The 27858-nt window shown below is 34.1% G+C and overlaps 1 protein-coding gene across 7 annotated transcripts in view; it reads left to right on the top strand.

Annotated features, from left to right (window-relative positions):
* STAG2 (STAG2 cohesin complex component) overlaps positions 1-27858 on the top strand; it is a 128037-nt gene that overhangs the window by 82836 nt on the left and 17343 nt on the right. For all 7 annotated transcript variants that reach the window (XM_081565243.1, XM_081565240.1, XM_081565244.1 and 4 more), the window contains 14 exons: positions 6503-6620; positions 7044-7147; positions 8116-8208; positions 8346-8435; positions 9022-9225; positions 11321-11391; positions 11715-11802; positions 11895-11975; positions 13610-13702; positions 15922-16096; positions 20080-20219; positions 23129-23230; positions 25485-25633; positions 27229-27357. In XM_081565243.1, coding sequence (XP_081421369.1) covers positions 6503-6620; positions 7044-7147; positions 8116-8208; positions 8346-8435; positions 9022-9225; positions 11321-11391; positions 11715-11802; positions 11895-11975; positions 13610-13702; positions 15922-16096; positions 20080-20219; positions 23129-23230; positions 25485-25633; positions 27229-27357 — 1637 coding nt within the window. The remainder of the gene's footprint in view (positions 1-6502; positions 6621-7043; positions 7148-8115; positions 8209-8345; positions 8436-9021; positions 9226-11320; positions 11392-11714; positions 11803-11894; positions 11976-13609; positions 13703-15921; positions 16097-20079; positions 20220-23128; positions 23231-25484; positions 25634-27228; positions 27358-27858) is intronic.

Raw genomic sequence — 27858 nt, 5'->3', positions numbered from 1 at the left:
CTCTGTGCTGTCATTGGACTAGGCCAATGAATAGCAAACGTTGAATAGCAAACGCCTCTAGACCTCTTGGTCCAGGAAGATATTCCCTCTAGTTGCCTCTTCCCATATCTACAGTTAGAGTATTGCAATCATTGATCTTCTGTGGAACTATATATATCACTATTTTATCAGTGGCTCAGTCACATACTTGGAAAAGTAAAAGACAACAATTTTGTGAAACAGGCAACATAGAAAATAATACAACTAGCAGTTATTAGTAAGGTCACAAGCAAGAATTTAAGTCAAGAACTTTCATTAGGTATAGCTCAATGTTCCCGAGGTCATCTGACTTAGGTAAATGATTATATCCAGGTGTTAATCCTCTGGTTGTACATCATGGAGCATTTAATCTTTATCTAAAGCTTGACTGCTGATACAAGCTTTAGAAACAAAATTAGAGTGTCCTTTTCAGTTCAGTTCAGTCGCTCAGGCGTGTCCGACTCTTTGCGACCCCATGAATCGCAGCACGCCAGGCTTCCCTGTCCATCACCAACTCCCGGAGTCCACCCAAACTCATGTCCATCGAGTTGGTGATGCCATCCAGCCATCTCATCCTCTGTTGTCCCCTTCTCCTCCTTCCCCCAATCCTTCCCAGCATTAGAGTCTTTTCCAATGAGTCAGCTCTTCACATCACGTGGCCAAAGTATTGAAGTTTCAGCTTCAACATCAGTCCTTCCAATGAACACCCAGGACTGATCTCCTTTAGGATGGACTGGTTTGGTCTCCTTGCAGTCCAAGGAATTCTCAAGAGTCTTCTCCAACACCACAGTTCAAAAGCATCAATTCTTTGGCTTCTTTATAGTCCAACTCTCACATCCATACATGACTACTGGAAAAACTATAGCTTTGACTAGATGGACCTCTGTTGGCAAAGTGATGTCTTTGCTTTTTAATACGCTGTCTAGGTTGGTCATAACTTTTCTTCCAAGGAGCAAGCGTCTTTTAATTTCATGGTTGCAGTCATCATCTGCAGTGATTTTGGAGCCCCAAAAAACAGTCTGTCCCTGTTTCCACTGTTTCCCCATCTATTTCCCATGAAGTAATGGGACCAGATGCCATGATCTTAGTTTTCTGAATGTTGAGCTTTAAGCCAACTTTTTCACTCTCCTCTTTGACGTTCATCAAGAGGCTTTTTAGTTCCTCTTCACTTTCTGCCATAAGGGTGGTGTCATCTACATATCTGAGGTTATTGATATTTCTCCCGGCAATCTAGATTCCAGCTTGTGCTTCCTCCAGCCCAGCGTTTCTCACGATGTACTCTGCATATAAGTTAAATAAGCAGGGTGACGATATACAGCCTTGACGTACTCCTTTTCCTATTTGGAACCAGTCTGTTGTTCCATGTCCAGTTCTAACTGTTGCTTCCTGACCTGCCTACAGGTTTCTCAGGAGGCAGGTCAGGTGGTCTGGTATGCCCATCTCTTTCGGAATTTTCCACAGTTTATTGTGATCCACACAGTCAAAGGCTTTGGCATAGTCAATAAAGCAGAAATAGATGTCTTTCTGGAACTCTCTTGCTTTTTGGATGATGCAGCAGATGTTGGCAACTTGATCTCTGGTTCCTCTGCCTTTTCTAAAACCAGCTTGAACATCTGGAAGTTCATGGTTCACGTATTGCTGAAGCCTGGCTTGGACAATTTTGAGCATTACTTTACTAGCGTGTGAGATGAGTGCAATTGTGCGGTAGTTTGAACATTCTTTGGCATTGCCTTTCTTTGGGATTGGAATGAAAACTGACCTTTTGCAATCCTGTGGCCACTGCTGAGTTTTCCAAATTTTAGCAGCTTAATTAAATTTTTTGTAATATAACAACAAAGAACTATCTCAGAAGTGAGGAACAAAACTAGGATTTAATGTTCAGTGAAACATAAACATTTTTCCTTGTGAGGGCATTAACCCTGTAGCCAGGGAATGCTTTATCCCATCAAATAAAAATGAGGTTTGTCAGGGAGCCAGGAAAAGCCAAGTGGCAGTCTTGGATTTCTCATAGCCCTGACTGTTTGATTTACAGCTATTGCTTACCCATTTTAAATTCCCCTATTTGGGAGTAGACTATTTGCCATGTTTTAAGGGCATCAGGATAGCAGTAGTTTGACAGTGAGGGGTTAATTTTGTAGAAGCAGAAGAAGCTTTATCTACATGTACCATAATCTTCATAGATAATACTTACTTACTTTACCAAAATAACAGATTTTAAGAACAAATATAAATCACTTAAAGGCAAAGAAATTCACAGTATCTTATCAAAAGCCATATTCCAAAAAAACTTTGTTCTCTTAACAAAGAGAGAAAACCAAATACCAGTTTGGTACCAGCTTACTGTTAATAACAAAATTTATTTATCTGGTTAATCTTAGAAAAGTATTTTCCATAAATTTTGAAGAAGTAGCAGTATTCTTCCAAAGGCACCAGAGTGAAACCATTGAAGGCATGTTTAAAATCTGATTGTATTGCAATTGACAAAGCAATCTGGTCATTGGTGTGACATGTGACACTTGAATATGATAACTAGAATTATAATTGACAACATTTTATTAGGACATATCATATCTTTACGAATTCCACATAATTTCAGGATATCTATATTAGTAACATTAACTATACAGTATAACCTGAGAAGATTTATCACCTCTCCAACAGTATTTTCCATGTAATTTAACATGTCAAATGAACCCAGGTAGTTTAATACCTCTCTTTGGGATGTCTCAGGGGCCCTCTGAAGCATCTTAAAGCCAGCTAGAGGTCAAAAGAACTTCATTAGAATTTAATTTTAGTAACTTTTGCCAGAAATATCAACAGGATTTATAACAGTTAGATGGTATCATATAGGTCATTGGGAAACAACGAAAGTTAGCCAAAGATTAGCCAAAAGTTAACAAAAGATTTCAAAAGTAACCATAGAACAGATCACTCCAGAGGTAAAGAAACTTAAAATCCATTATCAAAGGCAATTCAGCATCTCAAGAAAACTTGTATTATGTGCAAAACTCTTTTCTTGGGGTCCACTTTCCATAAAGCCTCTCTCTGTCTCTTTTTTTTCTTAATCATTTTGTTTTTTTAGAAACAGCCACCTGTAAGTCAGACCTACTTTCTTTTTTCTTAATAAAATGCAATTTCATTTCTCATGCCTTTTTTTTATCTTTTTTTTTTTTTTTACGTAAAACACACATCTTATTTTCCCTAAGCGACCATGAACTTTCCTGAATATTAGCATTCTGTAGATTGGTGAACATAAATACCAGTTTTAATTTCTAAAAGCATTTGCTTTCTTACAGAGAGTATCTCAGGATGGCACCAAACATATTAAATAGTCCAAAATCTCTTTAGTTTCTCTGTAAGAGGAAGTTAGTGTTCTGTAATTAATGTTTCAAAATTTTATTTTATTTGGAAATGAATTGAAATGAATTTTGGAAAAATTTCAATAAATTTTTATCACTTAGTTTAGCACAACCATACAAATTCAAGTTATCCCAATCTGTAGAGACAGCTGTTCCTTAAGTATAATTATTCTTAATAGAGTTTATCTAAAAGCTCTTGTTCCATTTTTTTTTTCTTTTTTTAAAAAAAGTTTCTTCACTCGAATTACTTTCCTTGTTGACAAATTTAGCTTGCATTAAACCTAGGCACAATAAAAGTATTACACAATGTTGATGACTCAGACATGTCTTAATTAGATTAGCAAACAAGTATTAATACTAGATATTTAATATTGAATATGTCGCAGTTCACGTGAAGCTGAAATTCATTTAGGTTAATTTCTCTTGTAATTGTTTGATTTGTAAGCGCTTACTTTTCTTTAAGCCAATTGAATTAGAGCTCATTTACAAATTAACCTCATATTATCCAAAAACAAAGACACACACTGAGACATAGATAAATCCAGACAGACAGACAGAGGATCTCATAGTTTTTCACTTGACATTTAAAATGTCTCTTTGACTCTTTTCTCCCTTTCCCTTTTTTTCTTTTTTATCTTGGCTTCAAATTTCCATTTGCCCGAAGCTGAGGTCTCAGGCAAATTGGGCTCTATATTTCAAGGACGTGGCAAAGGTTGTGTGCTGCCCTAAATTGCTTCAGTCCTCTCAAACTTTTTGTGACCCCATGGACTGTAGCCCACCAGGGCTCCAATTGTAAGTTAAATTCCTCTGCCCAGGGTAATCCTCCAGGAGATCTTCCAAACTGAGGGATTGAACCCGTGTCTCTTGCATCTCCTACTTTGGCAGACAGATTCTTTACCACTAGTACCATCTGGAAAGCCCAGGCAAAGGTTAACTTCAAGCTTTTTTCTAGGCAGGCCTTTGTAAAAAGCTAACTGTTTTTAATTGCATATGCAAAAAGAACTGGTTTTGCAGTTTCAAAGGAAAAACAATCATTTTAACCAGTTTTCTCCAGAGTCTAAAGAATACCATGGCTATCCTGTGCCAAAAAAGTCATTTTGCCTTTCTGTTCAGTTCAGTCGAGTCCAACTCTTTGCGACCCCATGGACTGCAGCATGCCAGGCCTCCCTGTCCATTACCAACTCCCAGAGTTTACTCAAACTCATGTCCATTGAGTCGGTGATGCCATCCAACCATCTCATCCTCTGTCACCCTCTTCTCCTCCTGCCTTCAATCTTTCCCAGCATCAGGGTCTTTTCCAGTGAGTCAGTTCTTCGCAAAAGGTGGCCAAAGTATTGGAGTTTCAGCTTCAGTATCAGTCCTTCCAATGAACACCCAGGACTGATTTCCTTTAGGATGGACTGGTTGGATCTCCTTGCAGTCCAAGGGACTCTCAAGAGTCTTCTCCAACACCACAGTTCAAAAGCATCAGTGCTTTGGTGCTCAGCTTTCTTTATAGTTCAACTCTCACATCCATACATGACTACTGGAAAAACCATTGCTTTGACTAGACGGACCTTTGTTGGCAAAGTAATGTCTCTGCTTTTTAATATGCTGTCTAGGTTGGTCATAACTTTTCTTCCAAGAAGTATGCGTCTTTTAATTTCATGGCTTGCAGTCACCATCTGCAGTGATTTTGGAGCCCAAGAAAATAAAGTCTGCCACTGTTTCCCCATCTATTTGCCATGAAGTGATGGGACCAGATGCCATGATCTTGGTTTTCTGAATGTTGAGCTTTAAGCCAACTTTTTCCACTCTCCTCTTGTGCTTTCATCAAGAGGCTCTTTAGTTCTTCTTCACTTTCTGCCATAAGGGTGGTGTCATCTGCATATCTGAGGTTATTGATATTTCTCCCGGCAATCTTTTGTTTCTGTAGCCATAGTTTTATAGCTAAAATATTGACCAAATAGTGCTTAAATTGACTCTGAACAGGGGCAGGAAAAAAAAATTTGCTAAAATGGGGGAAGGAGTGGAGGAAGTTTGGCTTCCCCTCCCCCCACTGATAGATAGGAAAAGTTAGAAGGGGATTGGCTGATGGAGAGGGAGACAGAGGTAGGTGGAGGGGTGTAAGGCAGCATCAGGGCAAAGAAAGGAGAAAGAAAGGGGAGTGAGGGACACTGGGAGAGCCGACTTAAATAGTGATTTGATCAACTAAAGTATAATTTTGGGATTGTAACATGGACAGTCGTCCTCAGAAATCACATAATTCTTTTTCCAGTTATGTCTAACTTCTCTTTAGACAATTTTAGGTTAAATTCATGTACCTTACGGTAGGGAGAGAGGACCATCCAGCCTCTCACCTAGCGCGGCACATTCTTAACCTTTCTCAATCAGTGCAAGCAGCAAAATTTAAGGTTCCAATTTTCACACAGTTTAGTGAATCCCATTCACCAGCTAACGAGCAATAAGGTGAATCTTCCAATCTGGAAATAAAAACTTCTTCATCAACCTTAATCTCTTTTTTTCCTTAAAGAGTGACGTTTTGTCTCACAAATCCTGCTCACAGCACCAATTAATGCTTTGCGGAAAGTTTACACTTTCGTTTCAGGTTCAAAGGATTTGTTAACAAAATAAGCCGCTCGTTATATACAAATAAATAATACAGATACTTACAAAATAATTATCTAGCTTACTTTCAATATACTAACATTAAAAGAAAAGAGAAAGAGCAGAGAATATATCACCAAATTGGATTTTGACCAACATTCAGACTTAAACAGCGCTGGGAAGTCCTGTGTCACAGCACATCTGGAGTCCCAATTGGGAAAGGGTCCCAGGGAGTGCGTCCACTCCATGGGTGAGACTTCAAACAGGATGACTGTTTTTGAGTCAGGTAATAACTAAATGCATGCATATAGTCTCTTCAAAAACAATTTTCATATTAATGATTATCGTGAGAAATGGTGATGTCTAACTGTTTACTTACGCTTAGCAAGCTAAGGCAATTCTCCTCTTTCCTTTCTTCCACTTGACATTAAAAAATATTGTTGTTTGAGATTGTGTATGGTGCCAACAAAGCTTCCATTCTTTTGATTAAGGCTAGTATGATATTTGTCTAAGAGCCCATTGTTCTTTTTAAATTTTAGTTACATGAGCATGCAGCATACCTTGTGGATAGCATGTGGGACTGTGCTACTGAGCTGCTGAAAGACTGGGAATGTATGAATAGCTTGTTGCTGGAGGAGCCACTTAGTGGTGAGGAAGGTAAGGATGTTTAATCATGGTATTTTTGTTGTCTAGGTAATTTTGAAAACAGATTTCACTTATTGCATTTATTTATCTTTTAGCATTAAAATAGTTGATTCAAAGTATTTGGGTAATTTTGTTTTCATACGCATGAATATTAGAAAGATATAGTTCCTGTCAATATTTATTATGTTTTATTGTATTTTATTGTTTTGTATCTGTTCATATTTTCATTTCGCTAGTTGTGGACTGGTGGTTTACAGATTTATAATGTTTAGTAAGTTTTAACTTGTTCTGATCCTTTTTGTGGTATAGTAATAGGATTTTCTTTAGTACATTAGGTCAAATTCTGTCACAGGCACAAGGAACTGTTATGTAATGATTATAAATGGCATATAGAGAAAAAAATAGGTTAACTCTTTATGATTATTTTTTTCCCAGCGCTAACAGACAGACAAGAGAGTGCTCTGATTGAAATAATGCTTTGTACCATTAGACAGGCTGCTGAATGTCATCCTCCCGTGGGGAGAGGGACAGGAAAAAGGGTACGCCAACATATTTTCAGTATTCTAAATTATATGTCTCTTTTTTAATATCTTTTTTAAAGTTCTTATTTGTAGCTATATAATCAAATTTTTGAATCTTAAATTTTATTTTTTAGTTGATCTTTGCTTATAAATATGTTAGAAGTAAATTTTAAAGCATTAGCAGTTTGGGAAGTCTGCATTCCTTCCGTAAGATACTTTGTTAGTTTACTACAGTGATTGTCAGTCCCTGTAAAGATTGCTTGCTGTGCATCATTTTAGAATGGTATATTTGTCCATTTTGACTTAGTTACAGGTTTACTTTTTTTTAAAATAAAAGTAAGATCATCACTCATTAAAATGGGGGAAATTTCTGTTTCCTGTGACTAAATTTTAATGCATTATTTCAAAGTTCACATGTATGGTAGATCAACAGTTGCACAGGCTTTCAAACTTTTTTATTTTCAAAAAAAATAATTTTTATGTTGTGACCTAGTACACATCTATATATGTGTTTTTGTGTATAACTAAAACAGTTATACAATATAAGTTACAATATTGCAACTTATATGATGCATTCAATTCTCTTGTTTTTTTTTGTTCTTATTTAATTACTGGTAGTTAATTATATTGAATTCATAACCCATGGATCATGGCACAACTTACAGTTGACTGAAATCCTACTCACTTCCATGACTATATAAGCTAATAAACTATTTCCTAGCTGCTTTTCTTTTCATCCAAAGTTAGGGTAGGTTAGTCTAATTTGGTATTGATTTTGTCTCTAGAACTATTCAAAGTTTTTTTAAAAAATAATATACAGGCTATTCTCTTTGTTACTTCTGGGTTTCAAGTTTTATAGTAGAAATTTTTGTTTCCATCATTTAAAATGTCATTTTATTAATTATTTTGAATATTTTAACTTGAGCACCTAACAGTGTCAATGGGCTTATTAATAAATACTTGGAAACTTTGTTGTCTTACCTTAGGTGCTTACAGCAAAGGAGAAGAAGACCCAATTGGATGACAGGACAAAAATCACTGAACTTTTTGCTGTGGCCCTTCCTCAGTTATTAGCTAAGGTAAATTTGTGTCAGTATCAAGAGTGTTGTTAAGAAATTACAGGTTTTGTTTGGAAATGCCATACAGAATTTTCTACTTATCATAATATTTCCTTACCATTATTGTGATGTTTTTGACATGTTTTTTTATTTCAAAGTACTCTATAGATGCTGAAAAGGTGACTAACTTGTTGCAGTTGCCGCAGTACTTTGATTTGGAAATATATACCACTGGACGATTAGAAAAGGTAGAGTGTTTCTGTGTATAATAAACCTTGAAGAAAAATTGTTAATATAGTTCATCCCATCATATTGCTTATTTGTATTCTTTGAAATATGTTTTTATAGCATTTAATATAAAGGAAGCCTATGTCTTGTATGCCTTACATATTTTAGATAAGTTGGATTTAGAGAATGACACTAATGAGGTTTCCCTTTGATTCATGTTGATAGCAATACCCTCCTTCCTAGACTTTATGTTACTATGTCATTGACCATATGGAGATTGGAGGTGGGTAACTGGATAAGAACAATTGCAAAATGAAACAACTAATATTCATTGAATGCATTTACTATGTTCCAGGAACATATATATTTATATGTATTAACATCTCACCAAAGCCCTGTGAGATAAGTAATATTATTCCTGTTGAAGTAGGGGAAATAAGTTTGGGTGGGTTAGTGCATTTTTTTATTTTGACTAGAAAAACTTAAAATGTATGTGCTACTATTGTAAAGTTACTATATTTGAAGCTTTTCACCCCAGTTGTGCAGTCATTTTATGCCTGTCATCATACATGCCTTAGTTTTAATGAAGAAACTTTGCTTCTGCAGCATTTGGATGCCTTATTACGACAGATCCGGAATATTGTAGAGAAGCACACAGATACAGATGTTTTGGAAGCATGTTCTAAAACTTACCATGCACTCTGTAATGAAGAGTTCACAATTTTCAACAGAGTAGATATTTCAAGAAGTCAACTGATAGACGAGTTGGCAGATAAATTTAACCGGCTTCTTGAAGATTTTCTGCAAGAGGTATATATTACAAGTATTTTGTCAGTTGTCCCTGACTGTGGCCCCACCCACCCCTACCCTCTCCATAACCAGGTCAGTCACAGTCTTGGTGATAGTCCTTAGTAGTATGTTGAAAAGACATTCAGACTTTCTGTTCTATGATGCTGTTATTCCTCCACCGAGAGAGAGAGGTGGCAAGAATCTGTAACTAAGAGATGGTGAAAGCAAAATTAACATCTTTCCCTTTTTTTTAATTGAAAGAAATGATCTATAAAGTTTCCAAGGTTTAGTTGAACAGGAGGCTGTTAGGGAATAGGGAACAGAAAAATTGAGCTAGATTGTTTCCATGCAACCTCAAAAATTGGGTTATTTGTTTTGAAGTTGATTTATTTATGGTCTTTGATATTATAAAACCTTGATAAATTACAGCAACTGTTCATTTTGGTGTTTCATTGTTCAGTTGTATTTTCAAAGAGGCTTAAGCATGATATTCAAATACACTTGCATTTTTATTGTGATTTTTATCTTTTCTGGAAAGATATACTCAACAGTGAAGTTGATTTGCATAAAGTAAAAACTCATGATTCTCAGATTATTGCATTTAGGTTTTTCCACATCACTTTTGTCATAAATGATGCAAAAATGGTACAGACTTTTGTAATTTCCAGTTATTTTGTTTAACAATTAGTTCTTTAACTTTCTTATTTCTCTGTGTAACATTTCATGCTTACTAAGTTTTGTTAAATTGGAGGTTTGTGTAAATATGTTAATGTATGATGATTACATTTTTAGTTAAAAAATTTTAATGGCTCTACCTTTGGATGGATATGTTTCATTTTTTTTTAAAGTTTATATTGGAATGTAGCCAATTAACAATGATGTGTTAGTTTTAGGTGGACAGCAAAGAGACTTAGTCATACATATACATGTATTCATTCTCCCTCCAAACTCCCCTCCCATTCATGCTGCCACATAACATTGAGCAGAGTTCCGTGTGCTACCCAGTAGCACCTATACAGTTAGCCATTTTAAATATAGCAGTGTGTACCTGTCCATCCCAAACTCCCTACCCATCCTTTCCCTCCATTCTTCTCCCACCTGGCAATCATAAGTTTGTTCTTTAAGTCTGTTTCTGTTTTGTAAGTAAGTTCATTTGTATCATTTCTTTTTAGATTCTGCACATAAGGGAAATCATATTATTTCTCCATCTCTGTCTGACTTTACTCAGCATGACAATATCTAGGTCCATCCATGTTGCTGTAAATGGCATTACTTCATTCTTTTTAATGACTGAGTACTATTCCATTGTATATATGTACCACATCTTCTTTATCCATTCCTCTGTCTGATGGACATTTACGTTGCTTCTGTGTCTTGGCTACTGTCAACAGTGCTGCAACAAACATTGGGGTGCATATATCCTTTCGGACCGTGTTTTTCTCTGGGTACCTTCCCAGAAGTGGGATTGCTGGATCATATGGTAGCTTTACTTTTAGCTTTTTAGGAACCTTCTTACTGTTCTCCATAGTGGCTATACCAGTTTACGTTCCCACAAAGAGTGTAGAAGGATTCCCTTCTCTCCACACCCTCTCCAGCATTTATTATTTATAGACTTTTTGATGGTAGGCATTTTGACTGAGGTGAAGTGATACCCCATTATAGTTTTGATTTGCATTCCTTTTAATAATTAACAATGTTGAGAATCTTTTCATGTGCCTCTTGACTATCTGTATGTCTTCTTTGGAGAAATGTCTATTTAGGTCTTCTGCATGTTTTTTGGTTCAGTTGTTTGTTTTGATGATGTTAAACATCATGAGCTGTTTGTAATTTTGGAGACTAATGCTTGTTGATCACATTATTTGCAAATACTTTCTCCAGTACAGACTGGGTGTTATTTTGTTTATTGTTTCCTTTGCTACACAAAAGCTTTTGAGTTTAAGTAGGTCTCCTTTGTTTACTTTTGTTTTTATTTTCATTATTCTGGGAGTCGAAAAAGATACTACTGTGATCTTTTATGTTATTCTTTCTTTTTAGGGTAGTATCATAATTGTAATAGCTTAAGACTTTTCACTTTTGTAATTATTAATGTTTAATGTGGTATAATTAACATTTGTAGGGCGAAGAACCTGATGAAGATGATGCATATCAGGTATTGTCAACATTGAAGCGAATCACTGCTTTTCATAAGTAAGTTGAATCTTAAAGTTCCTGATTTTTTAAAACTATCAAAATCAGAACCAACTTACATGTTTTGGGATTGTAATGTCATGATTTTTGCTGGGTTTCTTGTGATTTGGGAAAAAAGTGTTTGAAGTCATACTTTGAATATGAGAAACAAAAAAAAGTTTTTCAACTAATATACTTTTTAAAAGTACACATTTTTTTGTTCTTGTGGGTACATGTTAGGAAGTTTAGTATATTTTACTTTAACAGCATTCTGTTAGCAGTCAAGTCCAGAACAGATGTGATTAAGCTTAAATTTTTAATATAACTTAATTCTTTTTTTACAGTGCCCATGATCTTTCAAAGTGGGATTTGTTTGCTTGTAATTACAAACTGTTGAAAACCGGAATTGAAAATGGAGACATGCCTGAACAGGTTTTTATTTATTTGCAAGTTATATATTTCACTTTGAGAATGAAGATATGTGACTTTTAAAATTTAATTGTGTTCTTTATGTTCCTTTATAGATTGTTATTCATGCACTGCAGTGTACTCACTATGTAATCCTTTGGCAGCTTGCAAAGATAACTGAAAGCAGCTCTACAAAGGTTTGTGGTGGTTCAGTGGTATCTTTATTAAATATTACTAAGTTTTCAGCAAAGTTAAACATAAGACCGATTATTTCAATAAAGTCTTGCTTATCTTCTATTTAGGCATGTATACTTTTAAAAATAGTTATTTGTAGTTTGATATATATTCTGTGAAAGAACATTAAATGTTTGTTTAGAGAATGGTTTTAAAATAAAAAGTCACATTTGTAGGTGGCATAATTTATGGATTTCCACATCATTCTCAAAAGTTCTGGATGCATGAAGAACTATAGATTTTGTAAATCATGACCAACAACCTTCAAAACATACAGATACAGCTGTTGGGTTCCATAAGTTAATTATTACAAGCCACCTGTCCCTAGATCTTATACCTTGGTATTGTTCGGTGATCATCTTATTCTTACTCAGATCTCTCTACTGATGTTCCAGATTCATGAAAAATCACTTTGTGGTTGAGTGCAGTGTGCCAGCTACTAGGTCATAGAACTTTCAACATTTTATCCATAATTGTAATCATTGATGTGTTTAGTAATTGAACTAAACAGTACTGACTTTTTCATTTGTAAATTAGAAACTTAAACATCATACTTGTTGTAGTAGATGTTGCCTTAAATATTATTTGAGCACATTTTTATAAACATTAAGTAATTTCTGTAAGATGTAGAATTAGTTGTTTGTAGTTATTTTCCTCAAGAAGGAATCCTCTCGATGAGTTTGTTTTACGTAAAATCACGGAATAACTTTAGAGTTTTTTTGAGGTTTTTAAGTACATGACGCTGTTACATCTACAAATGGATATTTGCCTCTTGCAAAAAACAATATAGTACTGTTGTTAAAATAGTGTACTTTTTGTCAGACACCCAAAAACTTTATTTAATTCAATATCAACCTTGTAGTAGGACCAGTGACTGTATATTAGCAGATATGATAGCTCACCTAAATCAAAAGCATTGAGTTAAAAATTAACATGGGAAAAAGGTAATAACATTTAGTATAATCTGTTTTTTTAACTTGTCTATTACATACACCGAATGTGTACTGATATTCTGTCGTTTGGCATTCAGTATCAGGAGATGGGCAAAGGTAATGCCTCAAATAAATTAGTGTGGATGATCTATATAGAGTATTTTTCTATTTTAAATTAATTGGTAGATATTTATAAAAAGAGAAAAACTTCTTTCAAAAAATCTAGAAAAAGATTCATCCTTTTAGTGTAGGTTTACTGGAGACTTAAGTTGTTTTTTTTTCCTTAAGTGGAGTAATACCATGACACTAATTTTTCTTAGGCCCCTCTCTGTTTTTAAAAGCACAATCAGTATCCTACAAATGAAAAATGAAAGATACAGTGGATTTATATGGATAGCCATATATAATCATATAAGTTTTTTCTCATTCTAAAGATCACTTAGGATTTTATCCGTTAATATACTTGGTATTTTTAAGGTGCAATTTGTTGAGATTTTAAAAGTGGTTTTTGTTTTTCTTTTTGATAAATGCTAAGGAAGAATTTAAATCTAATGTACAAAGTTAGCACAGTTAAATATATGATGATCTTTATGTAATTTAAAATATCTTAAATAATGAGTTTTTAATACAGTATTTTAAAATGTTATTGTTAAATTTTTTTCAAGGAGGACTTGCTGCGTTTAAAGAAACAGATGAGGGTATTCTGTCAAATATGTCAGCATTACCTGACTAATGTGAATACTACTGTTAAAGAACAGGTTAGTAACTACTATAGATAGCAATCTTTTGTAAGCAACCCTGAACAAATATTTGAACTAATATAGAAAATTTAAGTAATACTAAAATTGGGCAAACTAGAAATACCTTGTATTTGTCTGTGTATATACCGTGTTCAAAAAATAGATTAAGTAATATTAAGTCCATTTGGAGCCTTATACATTACCCTCATATTGCAGTCATTCTGTGTTTACTGTTTCTTTATGCCACACTTGGTAAACAAACCCATATATACAAAGTAGGTGTATGCAGTTATGTAAGTTATTCCTGAAAGCAACAGGTATAGCCAGTCTGCCTCAGGGAGGGAAAGGTCCATCCGGTTTTGGTTTTGTTATCTCTGAGAATATTATCAGATCTTGGCATTCCTGCCTGTCCTGATTGTGTAAAGTCTTTTTTCTTATGTGGACTTTGTCTGAAATAAAAATTTTAATCACTTCCCTGTCTTCAAAGTGTTACCTTCCCACCTCATATGCCCTCTTAATTCCATTCCTGCCAACTTTCTCATTCTGAAAATGCATTGTTACCTGGTGCCATGGGTAGTTTTCCTATCTGTAAAATAAACTCTGATCCTGGGACCAAGAGCCTGTTTAGTTTTGAATTGTAACAATAAAGGACTTGGGATTTTAATTTTCTTCTCTACAATTCTGATAAGAGGTACAGAATTTCAGAAGGTATCAATAGTAAATGAAGTGTGTGTGTGTGTGTGTGTGTGTGTGTGTGTGTGTGTGTGTGTGTGTACAAGCATGCGTGCTCAGTTGCTCAGTCATATCTGACTCTGCGATGACATGGACTGTAGACCGCCAGGTTCCTCTGTCCATGGGGTTTTTCCAGGCAAGAGTACTAGAGTGGATTGCCATTTACTCCTCCAGGGGATCTTCCTAACCCAGGGATCGAACCTGCATCTCCTGCATTGACAGGCGGATTCTTTACATCACCTGGGAAGCCCTTTTAATGAAGTATACACTGATCCAAACTTAATACGTGAAGTATTACTTGATATATTTTCATAGGCCACCAAGATATTCAGTTTAATACTCCTTATTTCACATAATTCCTTATGGGTTATTGTGTGTAATCTCTTTTATGTATAATCTGTTTTTTAAGACTTGGAGACTATTTGGTTATTAAATAACCTGTGTATTATTAGTCTTCCTCACAACCTCCAGGGATATGTCCTGGTTAGCTCACAAGACCTGCCAGTTCACCTAATTAGTAAATGTCACCATGTTTACCACTTTTTATACTTACTGTGTATGTTGCAAAAATTTGTAAACTCAAATATCCTGTTAGGTATAAATTATTTCCGTAGTAGTAAAATGAGAGGAAGAGACCAAAAGAAGAGATAAAAGCATAAGAGAAAAAAAATAAATGTGATTAGTTCCAAAAAGGCAAAGCTGTTATTAAAATCTGCTTTGTGCTCTATTATAATTTGTCTTTCTAGTAGTAGTCTTCCATTAAACGTAATTTGTTCTTGATTTTGTGACCCTCAAATTTTATTTTCATTACCCATTCCCAACAGATAATTAAATTTTTCCAGTTACCTTTTGACTACTTTTGCCAGTATTTGACTATTTAAAACTCCTGGCAGAGTTTTTATAAAGCTCCTGAAGATAAAACTTCAACCTTATGTTTATTATACTGTCAGATTTGCCTGATGATTAGTTTGCAGGCCCATACTTGGTTCTGTTTTTTCTGGTTAATCACCACACATACTGACAATAAGATTTTGTGATCTCTCTTCTAAGAGATCTTCTAGGAGATATCCATCTTCTTGGTTTGAGTGTTTTTCTTCCATAGAAGAGAAGAATGGTATCAAGTTTATACATTAATTCATATTTGAGAATGTATATCATGAGACATTGTGGTTTAGTGTGGGATTTGGAGTCAGAAGACATGTGATTGAGTTCTGACTGCATGTTTTGATATTAACATATTGTACAAATCACTTAAAAGTTACTGAAAATTAAAAAGAATATTTGTGAAATTATTGCATTTAGTAGATCACAGTGCAAATATCAGTAGTTATTGTTGCAAAAAATTTCACTCTTAAAGTCTTAGGAAAGTCTTACTAGCCATTGCTTTACCAAGTTTCAAATGCAGAGAGTTGGATTTTATTTCCATGTTAAATATGTAAGTTATTTGTGGCAGTTTGTGAAAAACTTTGGTTTATGGCATGCTATCCCTTTTTTTTTTATAATAGGCCTTCACTATTCTATGTGATATTTTGATGATCTTCAGCCATCAGATTATGTCAGGAGGGCGTGACATGTTAGAGCCATTAGTTTACACCCCTGATTCTTCATTGCAGTCTGAGTTGCTCAGCTTTATTCTGGATCATGTCTTCATTGAACAGGATGATGACAATAACAGTGCAGGTAATTTTATTGCCGTCTTTTTGTTAAATTTGTGTATTTACCATAAATCAAATTATACTATTATTTCATATTTTATTCTTAAACATGAAACGCAGGTACATTTTCCAGTGCATTTTGTGTTCATTCCTTGTAACATAAAGACAATGAAATATCGTTTCTCGCTAGTTGTGAGTTTGTTTTTCTAATTTGTAGTACCTACAGAACTGTATGAGTGAGTTACATTGTGCAAAGTGACTAGTGTAGTGCCTGGGCATGTAGGTAGGTAGTCAATAAAATTTACTGTACTTTCCCCTTAATCATTGGTACCGCCAATATTCAAGTAACTAGAGCAGAAAAAAAAATGTTTAAGTGACATTTTTGTTGTATACTTTCATAGCATCGTTTTTCCGTTAAAGTGTGGGGCAATACAGAATGTTAAAGGTAAACAGTCAGACGAACCTCGGTACTGTTACTCTTTGTACTTTGATTGGATATACGGATGCCTTACTTGGGCTTCCGTCATAGCTCAGTTGGTAAAGAATCTGCCTGCAGTGCAGGAGACCTGGGTTCTTTTCTTGTGTGGGGAAGATCCGCTGGAGAAGGAAATGGCAACCCACTCCAGTATTCTTGCCTGGAGAATCCCTTGGACAGAGGAGCCTGGCGGGCTATAGTCTATGGGGTCGCAAGAGTCGGACACGACTTGGCGACTAAACCACCACTACCACCATGCCTTACTTGAACAAGAAATCGTGGAAAAACATAACATTTGGTGAGTTCTTTCTGGGTTTGTTTTCAATTTGAAGTTAAGCCCAAAGGATATATAACATCAATCTTTTGTTCTCAAGTATCACGAACTTCACCCGAACAGGATTGAGAAATCAAAATAGGCAAAACAGATATCAAAAATCCATGTACTAAAGTTTATATACTTAGAATTTTCCACTGTTCACTTTCAGCTCTTGGTTTAGTTACACTTTATTTTTAACATTCATTTGATACTTATTAGTCAGCAGGCAGTATACTAAGATGCTGTGAATATTTTTAAAAAATGAGATATAGTCTTTTAATAATTCAAGTAGAAAAGACATATCTAAAAACAAATAATTATTATATAACTTGATAAGTAATAGAGACATGTACAAAGTGTTATGGGCATTTAGATAAAGTTCTTACTGTTCTGTCAGAGTCAAAACACTATTGAAACGGGCCAACATCTGAAATGGATCCTGAAAGATGAGTTGGAGTTTTTAAAACTTCTGTCAATAAACATATTCCAAACACTGATACAAAATCAGTTTTTGTCTATAACCCTTTTGTTAGTTGCAGACTACCTCAAATTCATTTAGACCATAGGAAACAGGAATGAGAATAAGTTGCCAATACGCCAGAATTTTCTGGGAGATTCCTGGAATTACACTCTGCTTTACCTCCTTGGACTGTGTTTTTCTATTTATACTTTAAAAATGAAATGTATTCCAGGTCTATAGAAAAGAATAAAATATAACACATTTATATAGACCAACCACCAGCATTTGTTAAATTTTGCCTTGTTTCAGATTTTTTTTTAAAGGAATAAAGCATAGATACAAAAGAAGCCCTTGTTTGTATCCCTCCCCAATCCCATTGTTGTTTTTCCCTAGAAATAACTGCTATCCTGAATTTGGTGTTTATTGTGCCTTTGCATTTTAATTCTATTTTACCAAGAGTTTATGTATCTTTTAAGAATTTATAGTTTATTTTTTGTTGCTAGCTTCCACATAAATGGTATCGTGTTGAACATTTAGTTTATATCTTGGTTTTTTGAGTTAACATTTTTTTTGAAATTTGACGTGGTTATAGTTTATTCATCCTGACTGCTGAATATTGTGTGATAAGAGTTAACCACATGTTATCCATTTTCATATTGATGAACATTTAGGTTTTTTTCCATTTTTTTTCCTCTATTATAAATAATATTGGAAAAATGTTCTTATAATTATATCGCCTGAGCACATGTGCAGATGCTTTTCTAGTATACAGGCATACTTCCTTTTATTGCACTTTTGTAGATAATATGTAGTTTTACAAATTGAATGCTTGTAACAACTTTGCATCAGGTAAGTCTATCGATGCCGTTTTTCCAACAACATTTGTTGACTTTATGTTTCTATGTCATATTTTGGCAATTTTTGCACATTTCAAATTTTTCCATTATTTATCATGGTGATTTGTGATCAGTGATCTTTGTTGTTAACTGTTGCAATTTACATGAAAGCTTATATAATGATTAGCATTTTTTAGCAATGAAGTGTTTTTAAATTAAGGTACATACGTGTTATTAGACCTAATGCTATTACACACTTAGTAAGACTTAGTATAGTATAAACATAACTTTTATATGAACTGGGAAACCAAAAAATTCATGTGACTCATCTTAGTGTGCCATTCACTTCATGGTGGTCTAATCAAACCTGCAGTATCTCTGAGGTGTGCTTGTGTATACCTGAGTTGACTTGCTAGAGTATATAGTCTGTGTGCATTTTAAACTTGACCACGTGTTGCCAAATTATTCTCTAAAGTGGTTTTATTCTTTTATCCTCCCACCAGCAACATATGATAGTTTCCACTGTTTTTCATACTCATCTAACCCCTGATATTGTAGACCAAGGTTGTTTGATTTGTTAGCCCACATCAGATTAGAAGGGGAGAGTAAAATAGAGAATGCTTCTAGAGGCGCTGACAGTCAACATATAATAATAATGGCAACTGACATCTATAAAAGGCTCAGTGTGTTAGATACTTCTCTAACATTCTTTAATCCCTACAGGAGAAAAAAGTAGCTAATTTTCGATAAGAAGTGAAGAAAACTTTAAAAAAAACTCTTAATATCTAAGTAACTTAGTATGTAGGGGGAGTAAGTCTTATATCCCTCCAGTTCCTGAAAGCAGTACTAAACGATTGGAACAATATTGTATAGAAATCCATTTATAATCACAGAGTCATTAAGAAAAAGTTAGCTTATATGTTCAATGTACTCTTTAAAAAGAATAAACAGTACATTTTAGGTTTCTAAGAAAATGACTTTGGCATTCTAGAATAGGCAAAACAGAAACTTTTTAGATGCTCTATCTTAAATTCCTAGTCTCAACATTTGGTTTTTATTTACGAGCAGTTATCAAGGATTATCAGAGACAGGGTGAAGTAAATACTTTCTTAGAAAGAGTTCTTATTTTATACACAATATTTTTGATATAAGTAATTTCATTTATAAAATTTGTCAAGGGGAAAATTCTTTGCGTAGCTTTTTATGTAAAAGGCTTCATCAGAATTTTATTTACAGGATCATATTGAAAATCCTTTAGCAGTACTTGGCTGTAGTCTGGCTTTCTCAACTATGAATTTGGAAATAATTTTGTCCCTTTGATAACCAAATATCAAGATCTCACATAATTAATCAGAGGAGAAATATGTGAAGTTCCCTTAAAAAGAATGATTTCTTGGCCAGTCTAACTGAATGTCTGTAATATGTATAAAGGAAGTATCTGTCAATAGAAGTTGGGCTCTAGGTGAGGTGGGGTCATCTTTAGAAGGGATAGGATAATTTCTAAGGTTGTCTGCCCCTAGGGAAGAAAAGCCTTACCCAACAGATAGTGAATATGCAAGTCTCATTGTCAAACTATCCTATTAGGGAAGTAGATCAATGGGTTAGACATGCTTGTATGTTAGGCAAGCTTAGCTTGACTTCACTGAGCATCAGTTCCTTTGACTCACCCCAGTTGTTCCTGTTCCATGTTCATCAAACAGCCTTCTGATTTGACATCACAGATTTTTTTCTATTGGAATAAATGGGCTGGTCATTCATGAAAATACTAGGTGGTTATAATTTTTATTTTATTTAAATGTTTTTTTTATTTTTCACATTCTTCAAAATAAAGTTAATATATGTGTGTGTGTGTGTGTGTGTGTGTGTGTGTATGGCTGAAATAAAATACAGATGGCTTAATGTTTGAAACTTTTTCCCCCAGATGGTCAGCAGGAGGATGAAGCCAGTAAAATTGAAGCTCTACACAAAAGGAGAAATTTACTTGCAGCATTTTGTAAGCTAATTGTATATACTGTGGTGGAGATGAATACAGCTGCAGATATCTTCAAGCAGTATATGAAGGTAAAATTGAAAAGTGGATAGCAAGATATTTTTATATTGCTTTTATGTTTGGTTACCATTGAGTTTTTTAATAGTTAAGTTACTTTTGTAGTGCAAAAGAAATCTCTTAAAATATTTAACATTTTCAGTAACATTTTCTCATACCTCCACTTCTCTCAATGGACATTTTGGGTTTATTGAGTTCATTTGTGTTTGGAATGTTGCAAACAGTTTGTCTTAGATTAACTGTCACTAATGGAAATTGCATTTGTGATTTAGTTTAAAACAACAAGATGGTGTTACTCCCCTGCTTGATGTATCATTTAAAAAAATGTTTTAGGAGTCAGAGAATTAGATAATACAGTTTCAACTTGGTTACTATGCAGCTTGTGACCTTGAGTAACTCACTACCTTTTGTATCCTGCCTTTCTTTATCTGTTGCACTGTGGTAGTTAAAGTTTTTTAAGCTCTGAAAATCTGATTAGATTCACAGTAGGTTATTCACAAGCATCATAAATATATGTGAGATTCTTTAACTTTTAAGTAGTAGTAGAAAGGATATTATTACTGATTGTACTAACAGAACATGACTAAATGCAGCATGATAATTTTTCTGTAATCCTTTTTCAAGTAAAATCTAATTATAAATGTGTAATTTTTAAGCCTTTGCTTTTACAGAATAAAATATGTAATACATTTATCAAAACTTAGTTTAATTCTTCTTTGGAATAGTTTCCTATGTGATAGAAGCATTAATAAAGTACTTTGAAACTTATTTGGCATGATACTTGTTAGATTTTTTTTTAAACTTGTGGTTTTTGAAGTCACTTTGCAAGTTTTAAACTATTAAACATAGGTATTCTAGATTAAAGTCAGTTTTGTTAGTCATGTAGGGGTGTGGTTATCCTGTTATCTCTGGTAGTTATGTAAAAATCTTAAATTAGAAATAAAAATCATGTGCAGTGTGTAATTTAAATGCCACATACAGTAACTTTGGGGATTCCCTGGTGGCTTAGACAATAGAGTTTGGTCTACCTGTAATGTAGGAGACCTGGATTCAATCCCTGGATCGGGAAGATTCCCCGGGAGAAGGAAATGGCAACCCACTCCACTATTCTTGCCTGGAAAATCCTATGGGTGGAGGAGCCTGGCAGGCTACAGTCCATGGGGCTGCAAAGAGTCAGACACAACTGAGCAACTTCACTTCACATTAACTTTTCTTTTATATGTTGTTAACAGACTGTTAGTTTCTATAAGGAAATTAATAAATTTGGATACTGCTCATGAAATACATGCCATTAGCAATGAATAAGTTATGAAAGTAACTGTGATAATATTCATTATCTTAATATTAGGTTGGTGAAAAAGTAATTGCGGTTTCGGACCGTGAATTTTAAATCATTATAACTAGGCTCAAACACATATTAATCAAAATAGGAACCATTAGAGTCAACACATTTTTGCCAACAAGAAATAAGTTTGTTTATTCCTGTAGCATAAAAATCCGTGCTTTGGGATTTGACGAACTCTTGGAAAGCATTTTATGCCTCCTGCTGGTTGTGGAAGTGTTTTCCCTGCAAAAAATCGAGATGCTTGAAGAAGTGGTAGTCAGTTGGCAAGAGGTCATGTGAATATGGCTGACGAGGCAAAACTTCATAGCGCAATTCATTCAAATTTTTTTTTTAGGCGTTCAATTTTTGAAGTGTTGGTTGTGTGATGTGGGGTCAGGCATTGTCATGGAGAAGAATTGGGCCCTTTCTGTTGATCAGTGCTGGCTACAGGCGGTCCAGTTTTCAGTGCATCTCATCAGTTGCTGAGCATACTTCTTAGATTTTTGCCAGGATTTGGAAAGCTGTAGTGGATCAGACTGGCCACACACCACCAAACAGTGACCATGACCTTTTTTTTTGGTGCAAGTTTGGCTTTCAGAAGTGCTTCAGAGTGTCTCAGTCCAGCCACTGTGCTGGTGGTCACTGTTTGTCTCATAAATCCACTTTTCATTGCCTTTCATAATCTGATCAAGAAATTGTTTGTTGTTGTGTAGAATAAGAAGACAATAGACACTTCAAAACGATGATTTTTTTGATTTGCAGTCAGCTCATGAGGTACCCACTTGTCGAGCTGTTTCACCTTTCCAATTTGCTTTAAATGCCAAATGACCATAGAATGGTCAATGTTGAGTTGTTGGGCAACTTCTTGGGTAGTTGTAAGAGGATCAGCTTCGATGGTGGCTCTCAATTGGTTGTTGTCAACTTCTGAAGGCCGGTCACTGCACTCCTCATCTTCTAGACTCTGGTCTTTGCAAAACTTGTTGAACTACCACTGCACTGTATGTTCGTTCACAGTTCCTGGGCCAAATGCGTTGTTGATGTTGCAAGTTGTCTCCGCTGCTTCATGACTCATTTTGAACTCGAATAAGAAAATCACTTGACTTTGCTTTTTGTCTTAACATCATTTCCCTAGTTTAAAATAAATGTAAAATAAATGGCAAGTAATAACTCATTAGCAAAAAAACACAAATCGAGAAATGTGCATTAAAATGATATGTAACAACCACATTTATTTAAGAGTGTATTCTAATATCAAACAGCAAAGTTCAAAAGTTGCAAAATCACAGTTACTTTTGCACCAACCTAATAGTTCTGAAAATCTGAATACTTAATTATTTTATACACTATACCTCCTTAAAATCAACTCTAGACCTTAATGTGAATTAGATCTTAACTGTCTGATATTTCTGAATTTACCAATGTTAGAGAGTGTGCTTTAAGATCATAATAAAGTTTCAGTAACATTCTTACATGTCTTTGAAGTCATAATTTTAGCCAAATACATTCTTGTAATATGTTCATATGACTAACCTAAAATTAGTCTTATTGTCCAATAGTTTTAAGAGACAAAGCTCTAATTTATTCAAATTTCTTTTCTAGTATTATAATGACTATGGTGATATCATCAAAGAAACAATGAGTAAAACAAGACAGATAGACAAAATTCAGTGTGCAAAGACTCTTATTCTCAGTTTGCAACAGGTAAGACATGAGTACCATGGTTAGGCTAACATAATAAGCACTTACTGGTTTTCAAGGTAACAGTCAAAAACTGGGCAAAGGATGCAATAGATAGTTCGTAAAAGTGGAAATGGAAAATATACAATCTCACTAGTAAACACTGAGCAAGTGAGATCATTTTTTGCCTCTAGACTGGCAAGATTGGCAAAACCTATAGCTGCCTAAGATATGGGAGAAACAGGTTCTGTCAGCAGTATATATTGGCTCAGCCTTCCTGGTAGGCAGTTTGCCAGTACATGTCAAAATTTATAGTGTGTATGTCGTTTGAGGCAGCAATTCTACTTTTAGAATTTTGTCCACAGTGGTAATAAGTTTGCAAAAATGAGTATACAAGATTGTGCTTTGCAAAGTAATTTATAATAGCAAGAAATTAAAAATAATCCAAATGTCCATCAATAGGATATTAGATGAATATATTGTGTAGTACATCTCCACAGTGGCTTTTGGGTAGCACTTAAAATTAGTGTAAGTTGGTATTAATTTAAGATCTCTACAGTATTTGAGAATAAAATAAAAAGATTGCAGTATAGCATCACTATAAAATTGTGCCTATTTCTTGTGTCCCTGGAGAAGGGAAAGGCTACCCACTCCAGTATTCTGGCCTGGAGAATTCCATGGATATACATGGAGTTGCAAAGAGTCAGACTTGACTGAGTGACTTTCACTTTCACTGTGTCTATTTAGAAAAAATAATCACCAAAATGTTAGCCGTGGTTAACTTGCTTTGGTAGGTTTCAGGTGAATTTTACTTTATTCTTTATCCATTTGCACATGTATTTTAATGAGCACTTATCAATCATAGTGAAAATACACCAGTCATTTTCATTTTGGCAGTGGCACGGCAAGTTTAATTAGGCAAAAATCATTTGCTTAGTATACTTTGGTCTGTCAAGACCAAATGCATGTAAATCACGACCAAACCCATTTCACTTTGATAAAGTTTCTTGCTTTTTAGGAACATAGGTGTGAAAGTTCTTAGCTTCATTTGCATATTGGATATTCTTTATTAAAAAATTTTAAAGGCTGCATTTAAATAACTTTTATTTTGTTATAAAATAATAGTTATAGAAAGTTTAGATAGTATTTTAGGAAAACTATAAAAAATATACCTTATCTTTAATTTTTTTCACTTGACAATGTTTTCATTTTTAATAATTTTTCTAAAATCTTTTTAATGCCTGCGTTAAATCTTATTTTACGAAAATAAAAAATATGCATTCTGTCTTAATATCCTTAATTTTTCATATTAATAAGTCCTAAACACTTTCATATCATTAAATACTTTCCTCTGCTCTTTTTTGGCTGCTCTATGTGGCATGTGGGATCTTAGTTCCCCTAGCAGCGATGGAATTCGTACCCCCTCCATTGGGAGTGTAGAGTCTTAACTACTGGCCCACCAGGGAAGTCCTTCCTCTGCATTTTTAATGACTGTGTAGTATTCCATTTTATAGAGGGACTAGAATTTAACCAAGATCTCGTTTGATGTTGCCGTTTTGGTTTTTTTTTTAAACAATCCTTACCATTATAAATAGCACTAAAACGTTTTTGTACCTATATATTGCACACAAATATTACTAGTATTTTTTTTGGATAGTGTCTGATAATAACAATTGCTTAGTCAAAGAGCATGAAAATTCTAAAGCTTTTGCTACACATTGCCAGATTGCTGTGTAGAAAAAAAGGTTATCTCAGTTTATGTTCCCAGATCAGTGCCCATTGTACTGTATTCTTTATTTAATTTTATTTATTTTTAATTGAAGGATAATTGCAATATTGTATTAATTTCTGCCATACACAACATGCATCAGCCAGCCCTTCTTGTCAGTTTGATAGTTGAAAAAATTACATTTTGTTTTGCTTACTTTTTGATCCGTCATTTAAATGTCAATAGGAGCATAGTTGCCTAATAATTTAGTTGGTTTCCTTTTTATTTATATTTTTATATGCTATTACAATATCCAGTTAATAGTGGCAGAAAAAAATTCTTTCATAACTAAGAAGTTTCTAATGTCAGTAACTACCTATAGTTTGAATATGTGACGTGCTGCAATTTTGGTCATTTATATCATGTTTTAAAAAATCCATGCTTTAGAATGAAGTATAATGCCGTATTTATAGAACAAGTATATATTAAATATAAAATATGATATTTTAGAATCAGTAATAATCCATGATTATTAAAAAACTTTAACATGCTTTCTTTCTTTCCAAACAGCTTTTTAATGAAATGATACAGGAAAATGGCTATAATTTTGATAGGTCATCCTCAACTTTTAGCGGCATTAAAGAACTTGCTCGACGTTTTGCTTTAACTTTTGGACTTGATCAACTGAAAACTAGAGAGGCCATTGCTATGCTACACAAGTAATTTACAACTTTTATTCAGCTTCTCTGTGTTTTAATCATGCTGGTTTTTTGTGTATTGCTCTTTTGTTTAGAATAACCAAATTCAATTGATGCCTTATTACTTGTTTGCAAATCTGTAGTATGTCTCCTTTCTTAAGAACCAGTTACAGTGCTGTCTCTGTTAACACATGAATTGGGACTAAAACACCTTTTGCAGAAAAGTCTTTGCTTTAAAGCCATACAAAATCTATGAATTATGTGAAGAAAACATATATTTGTTAGGTATTATAAAATCTCTTGTAGCAGTTTTGTCATGATCTCATGACTGGGTAGAAGAATTTGAGTCCTTTGTTTCAAGTGTCTATTTTCTTTTGTTACCTTTTCTCTTATTTTGAGCCACAATCTTTATTCTATCTGCATGTTTTCTTTGCCTTATCAAAATTGAAAATCATCTGATTTTATTTTAGGCATGTAATTTAGTGATCAATTATACTTTTATGTATGAGTATATTTTAGATCTCTAATATAACCAATATGTGGATATTAATACCCTTTATGTCTTTATTGTGGATAAAGAGTCTTGCCTTTGGAAAAATCTAGTGGCTTGGGCTCTGTTTCATTGAAAGCTCTCTGTTTTGTGTCTTTAAAATTCGTATTGTTTACTTAGTTATGAAAGTGTTAAATGTCTCCTTTCAGAAATTATTCTGCTCTTTTAAGTTAGTCTGATAGTTTCTTCAACTTTAATTTACTTCCAGCTTTTCACTTGGCTCTGAAGGTCTCAAATTTCTTTTTATGCCTTTTAATACTTCAGTTGGGAATTTTAGGTAATACTTAAGGACCACACATGCAGTAATCATTCTGAGAAGTAATATATTATTTACTTCATATATGTGTAATGTTGGGTAGTTGTCTTAATTGATAGAGGTATTTATTGTTAAATAAATACAGGCAAAATTGGCCCCGAGTTGAGTATAATTTTTGAACTTTACTCTTTAGTGAGTCATTACAAATAGTCTGTAACCATTATTTTTAAGTTGATCTCCTTTATGTCTTGAAATATACAGAAAATGTACTAATCATTATGTGAAAGGATTTGGATTATTTTTTATGGAAAAGAAAACTGAGGAAAGAATGTAGATACACCAAACCACATTTGTAATAAAGACCAGCTTGGGGGAGGGGAAGTATCTGTGTGTCTGTGTCTGTGTCTCTGTCTGTTTTGTTTTAAAGAACCAGCTAGGGTGTGTGTGTGTCTGTTTTGTTTCAGAAAAAGTAACAGTTCAGAGTTCCGGGGCCAGTCCAGTGTTGAGCACTTTCACTGCTAGGGTGGGAGCAACTAAGATCTCCAATTAGTATAGCATGCTCACCCCCACTCCCACCCCCCCAATAAAAAACAAATCAAAAAAATCCACCCAAAACAAAATAACAGTGTCATAAAATGTAAAATATATATTTGTTCCTTCTCTATAGACTCCTTATTGTCCCTCTTCCTCAGATGGGAAAGGAAGCATTTTTTGTAGTGGAGTAAAAATATAGAGAGAAATTTTCTAGGTTATTAAATTTTGTATTGTAGTTATTTAAATATTTGTCTCTTGTGTTTGTTTTTGTTGCAGAGATGGCATAGAATTTGCTTTTAAAGAACCTAATCCACAAGGAGAGAGCCATCCACCTTTAAATTTGGCATTTCTTGATATTCTCAGTGAATTTTCTTCTAAACTCCTCCGACAAGACAAAAGAACAGTGTATGTATTTACTAGAAATACTCTATTTAATTTTGCTTTGGAATTCTTAAAGATTTGTTGTAATGGGTTTCTCTCTCAGATTTGTAGGATTTCATTAATGCACAAAAACTTTATGCTTCAGAAATTTTATAATTTAAAGATTACAACTATGTTTTATGCATAATATTACATTTTACTTCTATGAGTTCTTTTTACAGTGTAGCTGTATCTTTAAAAGTGTAACTGGGATGCTTTGTGTATTCCTATTTGAGTTCTTTGCTCAGCCTAACTAAGCAAGAAGCATTTAGCTGACAATAATATTGCTGATCCATCTGTGTCTTTGTCTGTGTCCTGAGCTGTGACTACGCTGGAAAGTAGAAGTCTCCCTCTTTTATCTTCGTACTTTAACTACAAGTCCTGTTCTCAACAGGCCATTTAAACAGAATACTTTTATGGTTTGATCTTCTAAAATGATGACTTACATTCTAAGAGAGCCCAACAGGTGGAATTAAAGTCTCAAAA

The sequence above is a fragment of the Giraffa tippelskirchi genome, chromosome X (assembly GCF_054371585.1).
Source record: "Giraffa tippelskirchi isolate mGirTip1 chromosome X, T2T-mGirTip1v1.2.pri, whole genome shotgun sequence".
NCBI classification, from domain to species: domain Eukaryota; kingdom Metazoa; phylum Chordata; class Mammalia; order Artiodactyla; family Giraffidae; genus Giraffa; species Giraffa tippelskirchi.
Note: the sequence above shows the minus strand (reverse complement) of the source record. Positions and strands in the feature narration are given on the sequence as shown.